The following is a 13,323-nucleotide window of genomic DNA, read 5'->3' on the forward strand; positions in this document are numbered from 1 at the left end:
TCCTACTTAGAACTTTCCAACAGAGGCTTCTTACCACCACAGGTTTGACCCCCACCCAGCTCATGACCACTACCTAGGACGACACAACACTTCTCAGCAAGGCTAGGTATTTACTTGGGAGCAGGCACTCACTTGGCAAATCCAATGAAGTCTTCATGATTAGTGTTGATGTAGGACAGCTCTATGTCAATCAGCAGGAGGATCTGAAAAGAGGAACACTCTAAGACAGGCTCAGCCGACTAGCAACAAGTCAGTCAATGAACTCTGCGATTCATCTATGCGCACATATGCTTAACTGCGGAAAGATGATCGTGCCTATGCGCTGGATCGGGTCACAGCTCAGAGAGAGCATGTTGGTCCCAGGGTCCGTTTCCAGCATCTCCAGTTAAAAAGATCCTGGGGAGCTGTTAAGTTACAGGGACAGCACTGGGTGAGAGAGACGAACAACTTATCTCGGTATGACAGCATCAGGCGTTTGTTTTCAAATGAGACTCTACACACATCATCAATAAGGTTACTAAAGGGAAATTCCTTCACAACCCTGGAGTCTGGTTTCCAGCAAGCCACTTTTACCTGCGTGGCATCTCTGGTTACAGTCTGGGTGACACTGGGACTGGCTGGTGCAGCAAGTCAGACCAGAAGAGGTGAATTTTGGCCTTGCATTTCTTCATATTAGAGGGAGCCATGATGTTGACCACAAGCAAATGCCAAAGAAACTGAGACTACAAAGTCAGTGACTGCAACTGAAATGTTCTTTAAAAGTAAACACCTGTGTTTTCAGAAGATTTGTGATTCTACTGGGCCCAAAGAAGTGGCACTGAAACTGCTCAAAACACCTGTGCTGTGTCCAGAAGTAACCAGGACCTTTACTATTAAGCTACCGAGCAAGGAGCGCAGCCCCCTACAGCTTCAAGCCACATCCTTCCCGATTTCAGGGTTTGCAATTGAGAAGAATTAGTTTCAATCCCCTCTTCCCTTGGTCCACCATGTGTGTAAGCATGTAGCACTTTGCCCTTGTGCAATGAGTCCCCGTACATTTATGCAGCTTTTGTGCTGGTGGGCCCCTTTGGACCCTATGGCCCCTTTTAAAACAGGACCAGACTTTTGGTCTGCAACTCTCTGCCACCTCTGTAGCTAGGACTGAGGCTGTAAGTGGCAGCTGCACATGCCCAGTTGGCCACTGAAACAGGTGTTAACCTGCTGGAGTCCCAGCTGAACAAAAGCAAAGCCCTCTGCTTACACTGGGTCCAAACAGAGAGTACTTCTCTAAACCAAACTAAATTAGACGTTGGGCATTACATCAATCACAAATGTATTAATTCATTGGTAAACAGCGATCATGTAGACAGGCCCCCTTGTCCACCCTGGAGCCATGGTAAGAGGGAAAGGGTAGGGTGAACCCCCCGTCCACGCCATGCTGTTACATTTCCCCCAGTAGGACAACAGCCAATTGCCTCCAGAGGGGCAAAGAGCAGATCTTGAGATTTAACCCTTGATCCCCAACCAAGACTTCAATCCAACTGAGGGGGAGCTATTTAATAAAAATGTTCAAGAGACTCCCAGCGCTTTGCCTAGTTTGTGCTTCACGATGCCATGCAGAAAGAAATTCTAGCTTACTGAAGACTAATAAAAGGCTCACTCTGCTGTAATTGATACGCTCAGTAGACAGAGTCCCTCTGAGCGTGCACCAAACAGCAGCAGAAACAATTTTCAAAAAGAGTCCGGTAGCACCTTTAAGACTAACCAACTTTATTGTAGCATACGCTTTCGACTACAGACTAACACGGCTAACTTCTCTGCATCTAGAAACAATTTTGGCTCTCTTATTCGGAACCAATCTAAAAACATTTTTTTTGCAGGGCAGACAAGGAATAATACTCACCTGGTCCTTTGTTTTGCCTTCACGTTCTCTGATGTACGTTGTGACAATTCTCTCTGTCTCCTCACGCAGCCTGGGGTAAGAGCCAAGCTAAAGACAAGCGAAGAGAGTCAAGATCTCGGCAGCCCTTAGCATCATTAAGACAACACACAGGGAGAAGGGGCAGGACTGGGCTGTCTCCCATCATCTGATGCATCAAAGAGGAATTTCGCAGACACTTCAGTAAAAAAACAAAATCATGTGTCATCTGAGGGATTTATTTGAGCCCCATGTTCCCCAAGGCCTACTTCAGGGAAACAGCCCAAGATCCTCATGGAGTTTAATAGAAAGAAGGTAAACTAAGCTAGCTGGTTAGTTTTTCAGTTGGAACGAGAGCTGCTTGCTGTTGAGTTAAGCACATAGGGCTACCACAAGTGACCGTGGGAGCGTGGACATTATATTACTATAGCAATGGCGAGTTTATATCAAAGAGCATCCTGACAACAAGAGGAGTCTATCATGAGTCCGGATGCGACATCACTGGACGTGCAGCTGCTCAGAAGAGCAATCGTGACACGAAGAGCGCACCCTCCAGGCTCTGACCCAAGCAATAGCTGGGCAATGTGTCTGCGGCACCCCACTGGGAAGCCAAACCAAGGGACCAGAGGAGTCTTCCAGCAACCGAGGAGGCGGAGGCAAGCACATTCACTCAAGTCTCAGGCAGAACTGGGAGGCTTTTGAGTGCTTTCCAGAAACGTAAGGTGCTGTAAGTCAGGCTTTGCCTTGGGACACCAACTGCCCTCCCTTGAATCCGTTCGGATTTCCCTTTCAATGGACACTGCAAGCAGCCATATTCCAGGTGGTAGGAAAAGGAAGGGAGACTGGGGGGGAAGGGGAAAAGAAGAGAGACCTGTTACCTTCTCTGCACACTTTTTAATGACCATAGCCAGCTCTGAGACCACCAGATCAACACACTTCAAACTGGGCTCTTTGAGCTTTATAATCTGTTTTTTCACTATGGCTTCAAACGCCATGTCAGGTGTGAAGAGCCCCGTCCTGCGGCATGCAGGCAGTGTGAACAAAGAGAAGATCCCGAAACAAGAGCAGAAAAATAAAAAAGTAACAAACAGAAAAGGGAGAAAGATTCAACAGGTTAGTAACATGCAACAGAAAAAGCCACAGCACTTCCTCGGGGAGACCCTCCTTGCATCCCTGAACTGCCAATCAGATGGTTCTCCCCCGCAGGGTCTCTTGGAGTCAAGCTACTCAGCAAAGCTCAAACAAGGCTCAAGAGCTGCTGCCGCCGCTGCCACCAAGGGAGGACTCTTGGCCTGGCTGTGCTTTCTGGTGTTTTCCGGTTGAGGGGAGCCAGGGAATCCTCAGCAAAGAGGATGGAAACTGACCTCTTTTGCGCTTCTCAAGGCACAGAAATCCCCTCCCTATAGGAGTAGGGAGGAGATCTTGGTTGCTTTTGCAGAGTTTCACAGCTGCCAGCTTGATCCACAGGCTCAGCTTGTGTCAAGCGTGCCACAAGCACCACAGAGAGCAACAGTTCAAGGAACTCCTGGGCTGCAGCACTGGATTCTGAGGACCTAGCTAACCCTGGTCCAGCCTGCGAGGCCTCCCTTGTGCTGTGCTCCTGCCTGCTCTCCAAGTCAGGAGAATTCAGTCAAAACCAGGGCCAAGCATGGGGGTGATCATATGCATGCTACACTACAGGAACTACTTATAGCACTCTTGGCAAAAAGTATGACCACTACGGATCTAGAATCAGCCACGTTCTGGAAACATCACAAGTTCCTTTCCATTTGACAAGCAGAAGCACAATTTAAAATACTTCAGAGCTACTGTTAATTGCTGACCCGGACGGGCCAGGCTGGCCTGATCTCATCACATTTCAGCAGCTAAGCAGAGTCAACCGTAGTTCGTACTTTGAGGGCAGAGCAACGAGGAAGTCCAAGGTTACTACACAGAAGCAGGCAACAGTAAAGCACCCAGCAGGGGTCCCCGTAAGTTGACTGCGACTTGACAACACTTTATGCACACATTGTTAAACAGCACATCGCCTGACCTGCACCTCAGAAAGAAACACCAACCCTGGATCTGATTATCATACAATGCTGGAATTCCATACTGTGGCCAGGTTTCTGTGGCAAGTCTACGTCTGTCGCAAGTCTACGTCTGGGCTGCAGCACTTCAGACAGGGCAGGGGGGCACTCATGGAGTTCAGTGCTCCACCCAAGAAACAAAATCCCTTCACATACAACGCTGTGGATCTTCTGAAAGGTGCTGCAACCTCAAAAACCTGCTAGGGTGCAGGGGTGATTAGGATTTGGATGAGAAATTCAGGATGCAGTAACACATGTGGCTCACTGTTTCACTGGCAGAAAATGGGGGTGGTAAGTTGCTTACCTGTACCTGTTCTTCCTGTGGTCACTGGTGCATTCTTCACACTTTGTACCTGTGAGGGAAAGCTTTTGCTGTCATGGAGTCCATGAAGAGCAGGAAGGGTTACATCAGTGCTTACTTCTTGTGGTCTCTTCTTACAGGCCCAGGGTAATGCTGATCGCCACTTTGGGGTCAGGTAGCAATTTCCCCCAGGCCAGTTTGGCTAGGGATCCTGACTGTGTTTTGTCATCTTCTGGGCACGGAGCAGGGGTCACTGGGTGTGTGGGGGGGGAGGTAGTTGTGAATTTTCTGCATTGTGCAGGGGTTGGACTAGATGACCCTGGAGGTCCCTTCCAACCCTATGATTCTAATGAGCCGTGTGTTCTGGAAAGGCTCAAGCCATGACTTGCCTCCACTGACTCCTAGCTGTAGCATGTCGAAGATATGCAAGGTGGTCTGGATATGTCAGAGTAGAGCTGAGGAGGAGGAGGAGCATGTTATTAGGAACCAGTATATGCAAAGGAAAAATGTGATCCTTTCCTCAGGGGAACTGCAACCATTGCCACGCTTACCGAAAATCCTCAGGGCAGTGGAAAGACCAAAGAATAATCCTTTGTACTGGAAGTGGTTGTTGTCCAGCACTAAAAGGAGGAATCAACAGTGCTGAGGCTCAGCAGAGACGATTGAAGATCGATGAACATGAACTATGCGCCTACCAATTTGAGCAGCAAGATGGTAGCTAGGGTCACCATGTGATGCTCCGTGTCTTGATAAACTGAGATGGAGAACAGGGTAGAGATCTCAGTTTTTCCACAAAACTGAAGTACTGAGAATAAAACCCTTGTCCTCTCTGGGAGCATGGCACAGGTATAAGCTCTACTGCCTCCTGTTGAAGAAGAGAGTCCATTTCCTAGGGGAGAATGGAGGAGGATGGATGTGACGGGATGAAACACTGACAATGGGGAAGTGAATAAACTCTGGGCATCCTAGTTATATTGTGGTTAGAACCCCAGTGGCAAAATGCAGTCTATTCCCAGGCTTGGAGATGTTGCCAAAGGTAGGAGAGCCACAGAGGGAAGTCGTGCGAGTCTTCAACACCTTTTTTTGAGTTCCAGAAGAGGGTTTGTTGTGAGAAGATGACTGTGTCTTCAAAGATGAAAAAGATGAAGAGGGACCTGAGGGGAAAGATTTCCTACAGGAGGAGAATCCAGCCCTTGGAGCCGTTAGTTTCCCTGGAGTCCAACTGCCAACATCTGGAGGCTTGAGATATGTGGGAGGTTGTTTAGGCCCACTGACTTCATGGTGATTCTCAACTTTTGGATTCTTTCCAGGGAGTCATTGGTCTTGGCACTAAAGAGGCCTTCTTTGAAAGGGAAGTCTTTGATGTGAACTCTGGCTACCAGTGAGATTGGAAGAATGGAGCCAATTATGTCCTCTCTGACCATCTATTTGTAGCAACTGTCGCAATGAGCTTTGATAATGACATTTGTTGTTTCGTGGTCCTTACTGCCTCGTCTCAGAAATTAAGAGCCATAGATCTGTAGGAGTCTGGAAGATCGAAGAGTCCCCCCCCTCCAAAGGAAAAGTTACTAGCAAATTACTAAGCTGGCGGGACACTATTGTGAACGATATGGCTGCCACTAACATTCTCATCTTTTTTTTTTAAGACTAAAGCTGAGGAAAGTGAGTAGCAGTGGAGAGATAGTTGGTCTGCTGGGGACAAATCCAAACTATCAGATTCACCTCTCAATGCCAACTGAGGGGTGCCTAGTGCAGCTGAAGACCTTGATGATGACACTGACGGAGACTAAGTGAAGAGTACTGTGGCGGCCTGAGCATGGGGCCTGGTATCAGTGGGATTACCGTGTTTGGAGCAGTGTCTGCATCAAAGGTAGGAGTGCTGTTGCAATGGTGTCACTGGCAAGAGCCACGATGCTCAATGCAGGAGCCACATCAGTAGATGGAGGCAGTGTGGCCAGCTGAGTACCGCAGATGCTCAAAAGGCCATGAGAAACAGTGGGGGGGGGAGGAACATCTGGTCAAACCCAGTGGTGCAGAAATCACTGCTGAGGGCTGTGAGTATGCTGACCTCCTCTAAGGAGGCGGAAGAGCAAGCAGATGTGGTGATCGATCCCTGCATAGCTTGTTCTTGATGGGGAGCGATCATCGTGGCAATGAGTCCTGCAGCATAAACAGTGTAAAGGGTATGGGGAGGAGAGATTATCCCAATGATAAAGGGGATGGGGACCAACGACAGGAAGAACTCCTGTCTTCAGAAGTAAGAGTTGTCATCTTCCTGGTATTGTGCACGAGAACTGTTAGAGTTCCGGCAATGCCCTGAGTCTTCTCAGTATCAACTATTACAGGGAGGTCCAAGCTCTCAAGACAAAGGATCCCCTGGAGACCGATTTCTGAACCTTTTACAGCTTCAAAGTGGGGCGTTCTGATACTGAGAGTCCCTGGAGTTTCCTCTGTGCTGAAGTTCTTGGTAAGACGGAGTGCAGGCTTATGGTTGTGTGGGATAAGGAATTCTGATCCCTTGGCTGGCCAGAAGGCTGGGTGGAAAGGGATCCTCGGGGCGGTCTTGCCCGAAGGAGTCGTCGGTTTGGCCTTCTGAAAGAGAATGTTGGGCTGGAAAGTGGCCAGAGATGGGAGATATCCCCAAAGGTACTCCCCTCCAGGTTTCTGATAGACAGAAGATAAAGGGAAGATAGATTCACGAATAATGAAGAATAAAGTTGACGAAGCTCTGAGGAGAGGATTTCCTCAAATACGTCCCTTCATGCTGCTGCAAGGGATGAAGAGGAACTGAGTGGAAGAAGCGTGACTCCTCTCCCTGAACCATGCGTGGTCCAGGCCTGGGGTCTTGGGGGGGGGGCGGGTTTCGTGCCTATTTTTTAGCTCTGGAAGTTTCCAAAGTGTGCTGTGTGCAAGCACAAAGCCCAGTGCGAACGCGCAGGGGGTTACTCAAAGAAGAGTAACAGATAAGCAACCCGTTCTCTATCCTCACCCAGTTTTCTGAGTTCCACAAACCCAATCCAAATCACCCCTGCCCCCCCCCTCGCCCCAGCAGATTTTTAAGGTTACAGGACTGTTCAGGAGTCTTGGCGTTTTATGGGAAGGGATTTTGTTTCTCTGATGGAACGTTCAGTGACATGAACTTAGTATGAACTTAGGCTGACTGTGAGAGGGAGGACAGGAATTGTGAGAGGGAGGGCCTGAATTTCCTGCATTATGCAGGGGGTTGAACTAGATGACCGTTGGGGGTCCCTTCCAGCTCTATGGTTCTGTGTTTGTGTGTGTGTGTGACACCCTCCAAGAGAGAGAGTATGCACCAGTGTGGAATAGTGGCTAGAGAGACAGACCAGGACCTGAGCGACACAGGTTTGATTCTCCGTTCTGCCACAGAAGCCGACTGGATGACCGTGGGCCAGCTACATACTCTCAGTCTAACCTACCTTGCAGGGTTTGTTGTGAGGCTAAAATGGAGGGAAGAAGAATGATAGGAGCCACTTTGGGTCCCCACTGGGAAGGTGAGGTACAAATGAAATGAAGTAAAATAAAATAAAATAAACACAGTCTGAAGTACTGCAGCCCACACACAGCCTGAAATGGTCTTCTACGCAGGCACCAAAGCCCAGAAACCACAAAGTAGTAAGATACAATGCTGGTTCCAATCCCCACCCCCACCCCCACCAGGACCAACAGCAGCTGCTGGTGGTGGCTTATTGGAGAAACTGCAGAGGGGCAAGCCATTAAAGCCGCCCATGCCTTGCCCTGCAACGCAAATTGAACACACTCGCTGCTTTGAGGAGTGAAGCATACAAAAAGAGGTCCAACTGCAGAGCTTCCATCTTTAAGTCACCTTTGCATTTCATCAAACTAACATTTAGATTCACATCCTACCAAGGTCATAGATCCAGAGGAGTTAGCTGTGTTAGTCGGTAGTTGCAAAATAGTAAAGAGTCCAGGAGCACCTTTAAGACTAGCCAACTTTATTGAAGCATAAGCTTTCGAGAACCACAGCTCTCTGCATCTGCCGAACAGAGCTGTGGTTCTCGAAAGCTTATACTACAATAAAGTTGGTTAGTTTTAAAGGTGCTCCTGGACTCTTTACTATTTTACATCTTGCCAAGCAACTGATGGCTGGGCTCATTCCTGGGCCTGGTCTAAATGATTCACTTGCCAAAGGGAGCTTTTTATGTTCATGTTACCTGTTTGTTCCCTTATAAGAATCCCTCATACACATTTGGTGCCTTGAGTTGGTAGTCTGCCACACCTCAGGAATTCCATGGGGATTTCACAGGATCTCTTTAGCCTGCGGCATTCTAAACGTTTGCATTAGGCTCATGGGGAACAAAGCTTTTAGTATTTTCGCAGGCCACCGAGCTCTGATTGCAAGTTGTCTGAAGGAATGGACACTATCTGTGTATCTATTGGTTTTTCCTCAAAGTACTGGCTTTGCATGTAACTCCTACAACTTCCTTCAGAAAGGCAGCAATCACTCATGAGATACGGGACCTTTGTAGTTTGGGTGGAGGGAGAACACGCTGCAATGGGAAACTTTTGTTTAATCCGTTCTACCACACAATGCATATTATTGCCTGCAATGTTCAACACACGTGGCAAGTTCTCACACCAGGCATGATGCCATTAACCAGAAAGTTCTCGGCAGTACCATCTAGCCTGTAAGGAGCATTCCCAAACCCACCTAGCCTTCAGTGCAAGACCACCTTTTGAATCTTTTGAGTTAATGTTCACAGGCACTCCTAGCTAGACTCCCCAACTCGTGTCTAAGGTTCTACACAGCAAATGTGACAGTGAGAGCACCTTCCACAGGTTAGACTAGGAGCACATCTAAGAACATGTGGCTGCTATACAGACAGCTTTGAAATCTCAGTTTCTCGAAGTTGCACAGTTTCTGTTCAAGAGCAGGATCTGGGTCCAGTAGCACCTTAAAGACCAACTCGATTTCCAGGGTATGAGCTTTTAAGAATCAAAGCAAAAGCTCATACCCTGGAAATCTAATTGGTTTTTAAGGCACTAGTGGACCCCAATCTTGCTCTTCTACTACAGACCAACATGGCTGCCCACCTGAAACAGGTTCTGTTCAGGTACCTTGTGGGACAGAAGACAGTAGGAGGTCCTGCAACATCAGGCTGGCTGAAACTTGAAGGTCCTTTAATTTCAGGTAGGTAGCTCTATTGGTCTGCAGTAGAATAGCAGGATTAGAGTCCAGTGGCACCTTAGAAGTCAACAAGATTTTCAGGGTATACGTTTTCAAGAGTCAACACTCCCTTATTCAGATACAAGATATTCCTTGGTCATAGATCCAGAGGAGTTAGCCGTGTTAGTCTGTAGTAACAAATTCAAAAGTATTCCAGTAGCACCTTTAAGACTAACCAACTTTATTGTAGCATAAGCTTTCGAGAATCACAGCTCTCTTCGTCAGATGCAACTTTATTGTAGCATAAGCTTCCGAGAATCACAGCTCTCTTTGTCAGATGCAACTTTATTGTAGCATAAGCTTTCGAGAACCACAGCTCTCTTTGTCAGATGCAACTTTATTCTAGCATAAGCTTTCGAGAACCACAGCTGCATCTGACAAAGACGGTTGCATCTGACAAAGAGAGCTGTGATTCTCGAAAGCTTATGCTACAATAAAGTTGGTTAGTCTTGAAGGTGCTACTAAAGATATTCCTTGTATCTGAAGGAGGAGCTTTGATTCTCAAAAGCTTGTATCCTGAAAATCCTGTTGGTCTCTAAGGTGCCCCTGGACTCTCATCCTGAAGGACCTCGAGGGGCCAAGTGCTGGCTTCTTCATAGCATCTTCACATTAAAAGCACACACTCATGAACACTGAGCCATGAAACTGACTGGGTGACCCTGGGCCTGTACTCGTCTTTCAGCCTAGCCTTCCTCACAGGGTTTTTTGTGAGGACAGAATGGAGAATTGCTTATACTGCCTTAAGCTCCTTAGCGGAAGGGCAAGGTAAGAATGCAATAGGCATGACAGACAGGAACAGACCCACAGTCCTACAGCAGACACCATGGAAACAAGCAAGCAATGTAAACCGCTCTTTAGAGGGCCGTTTCACTCCTTGGCTGAGGACGCAAACACGTGCTAAGAGGTCACAGTCAAGCAATGTGATCCTGAATCCTCAGTTTCTATGTTCCTTCAGAAATTTAAGCAAAGAGAAGCCAGTTCTTTAGCAATTCAGCTTTTAAATATAGAAATGATTCACTGAGAGAGAAAAACGCTACTGGAACAATGCACTGACTTCTCAAGAGGCAGAAGACTGGGAAATGGAAATTCCTGTCAATTCATTAGAAACTACTGGCCGTGGCTTTGCAGAAAGGCATCGAGGGAGCGGTTTAAATGGCAGATCAAGAACCCATGCACTCAAGAGAGGGGTCAGGATCCAAAAAAACCTGCCCGCTGGCCTAGGCAACCTCAAGAAGGCTCATATGAGTTTTCAACTGGTGGCAGACGATGCAAGCAGAAGCAGCTTTAGATACAGCCCAATCCTGCTCCAACTTGGGACATAATGCCAAAAACATTATTGTTTAGATCATACTGTGCCACATGCTAACATCTCTTCCAAGGAATATAAAAATCAACCTTCTTTCCTGAAGAGTAAATCCCCACCCACCCCGGTCAGCAGGAGCCAATCGGGATTTTATAAGAGATTTGCAGCTCTTCTTGGAGGTTGTGCTAGGCAAACGAGGCAGAGCAGAGTGTTGCAGTCTTGGCAAGTTTTCCCAAGCCACTCAGGGAGGGGCTGGGTTGCCTTCAGCTAGTTCAATACCTTACTAGTACACTGTCTAACTGTATTGATTAACTCCTGGATAACCAGGTCGACACACTTCAGACAAGGCTCTTTCAGCTTCACCACCTGCTTTTTCACAATGGCCTCAAATGCCAAATCTGGTGTGAACAGCCCCGTCCTACAGTCATCCACATGTAGGAAGAAGGGAAGAAAAACAGGGGAGGGGGAACAGAACACAGGATGAAAGGCTGGCAACATCTGAGAAAGCCCATTCCTCCCCCAACTGCCAGCCCTCCCAAATGCAACAAGCTGCCTTTTCTCCATCAGTAACGTAACATGATTCAACTAAGTAATTCCATCGAAGGGGCAAAACGAGGGTATCTGGAAATGAAGGGGGCGGTCCAAGATGAAAACACAGTAATCTCTGCTACAGGAAGGTACTTTGCAATCCAGATCTTGCAATGTACCTGATTTCCAGGCTTTCCTCTTTTTGATCATAATAAGACAACAGATGAGCTGCAAGAAGAAACTGGCAGGGACAGGTGTGGGGGGGTCCATAACAAGTACGAAAGAAGGGGCTTTGAAGAAACCGTGCCCTTGGCATATTATTCCCCAACAATGCAGGCTTAACAGGAACTGCTAAACTTCTCATGATACAACAGGACAGCAGAACCTCCTAACCAATGTCTCATGATACGGAGATAAAAACACTCCATTTCCAAGCAGAGTTCAAACTAGCCAGGCATCTTGAATATAACCCTTCTCCTCATCTGCATCTCTGCTTACCAAGGCAAACAAAACAAGGAAGGCAGGGAGGGGGGCATGGAGAGACACTCCTTTGGAGTGCTGTGCCATTCACTCTGGGCCCTTGTGTAGCTGAGCTAGGAGTACTTGTCGGGGCTATGCAGCCCTCTTGTCTTCCTCGCCCTCTTCTCACCTTTTCCCTCTTGCATCATTTCCTCTAAAGCCAAGGGGGGCCCTCTTTACCCTCAAGAGCCAAGTGCAGTGACAGATGACAGTCATTTCATTTCCCTGCTTCAGCATACCATTTTTCATTTATGACTTGGACCGAACAGCAAACGTTTCCCCAGCCTGACTGCTGGCCTGTCTTGGAGGCCAGGGATAGGCCTGTTTCATTAGCAGAGAACAACTGGCTGACTCGCTGGGCCCAATCAACTGCCACCCCAATACTCGCCTCACACCGTGGATGTTTTTGATTGCATAGCTGATTTCTCGTCTCAGATCTTTCTCATCAAATTCCATCTAAAAGACAGAGAACCCAAATTAAAGAACCCAGGATGCAACACAACCTCCTCCCACCCAGTTTAATCTTCCAGTAAGGAAGCAATGGCGCATTGCCCTGCTAATTGGCACAAAGCAGGCAGTCATGTTTTGCTCTACGCAAAAGGCACCAGAAGCATTGGGACACTGTTGCGAAGTTCATATTACTTATTGCCCCAAAGTAGATCAGTAGCACTCGAAGGCTGGACTTGGGAAGACAATATTGCTATGGAAAACTTTGCCTGAACTTGTGTAAACAAGACTTGCTAGCCAAGACCGGAGTGTGTAAGACCCAAAGCAGCAGCCTGGATGAGCACAACACGTGATATCCACCCCTTGCCTGAAGACAGCCTCTGCCACTCAGATTTACCTTGACCAACTCAAAGGGGAACCTCTCATGGAAAATGCGGTTGATTCGAGCTCCACCAGAGAGTTCTAGTGTGTCCACCTGGTCCCCAGAACCTTCGATCCGCTTTTCAAAGTCCACAGCAAACTGCTGGACCATCCTGCACAGAGGGAAAAGGAGACCCACTTGACAGGTTGCCACAACCCACTGAGCAAGCCAATCAAGAACACACGTCAGCTACAGCCAGCCCCTTTCGTCTGCACCATTTTTGTTCCTAAAATCATTACCAGCTTTTCATGGTGCTAGTTTAAAACCTCTGGGTAACTCAAAGGATATAATTAGAATGGATAATGATAGACCTTTTCTGCTTAATCCTGGTCAGCAAAGTACTGCCTATATAAAATGATCACCTTGCTGATCAAATTCAGGCTACCGTGTCCAAACTTCAATTGTGGAGCAGCAAATAAAAATGCCTCTCCATGCACGCTTCTTATCCAAAATGTGGACCACAAGGAGTCTAAGATACAGGTGGATTTTGTGCTAGATATTAAAATAAAGAGAACTGAAAACAACCAATACTGTAATGGCCACAAACAGAGCATTTGGAATAGTATGTGCAGTTCCAGTCACTGTATCTCAAAAAAACAATACTGTAGTGCTGGAAAGTGTGCAAGAAGCGA

The 13,323-nt window shown here is 47.5% G+C and overlaps 1 protein-coding gene across 4 annotated transcripts in view; it reads right to left on the reverse strand.

Moving 5' to 3' along the window:
* DNM2 (dynamin 2) overlaps positions 1-13,323 on the reverse strand; it is a 68,803-nt gene that overhangs the window by 29,318 nt on the left and 26,162 nt on the right. For 2 of the 4 annotated variants that reach the window (XM_055002382.1, XM_055002380.1), the window contains exons 8-12: positions 12,668-12,803; positions 12,212-12,279; positions 2,776-2,914; positions 1,883-1,969; positions 133-203 (exon numbers count right to left, since the gene is read on the reverse strand). In XM_055002382.1, the coding sequence (XP_054858357.1) occupies positions 133-203; positions 1,883-1,969; positions 2,776-2,914; positions 12,212-12,279; positions 12,668-12,803 (501 nt within the window). Of the gene's footprint in view, positions 1-132; positions 204-1,882; positions 1,970-2,775; positions 2,915-11,055; positions 11,195-12,211; positions 12,280-12,667; positions 12,804-13,323 lie in introns of all 4 variants that reach the window. The other 2 variants (XM_055002381.1, XM_055002379.1) reach the window with 1 other exon arrangement.

This window comes from Eublepharis macularius, chromosome 18 (assembly GCF_028583425.1).
Source record: "Eublepharis macularius isolate TG4126 chromosome 18, MPM_Emac_v1.0, whole genome shotgun sequence".
Classification (NCBI taxonomy): domain Eukaryota; kingdom Metazoa; phylum Chordata; class Lepidosauria; order Squamata; family Eublepharidae; genus Eublepharis; species Eublepharis macularius.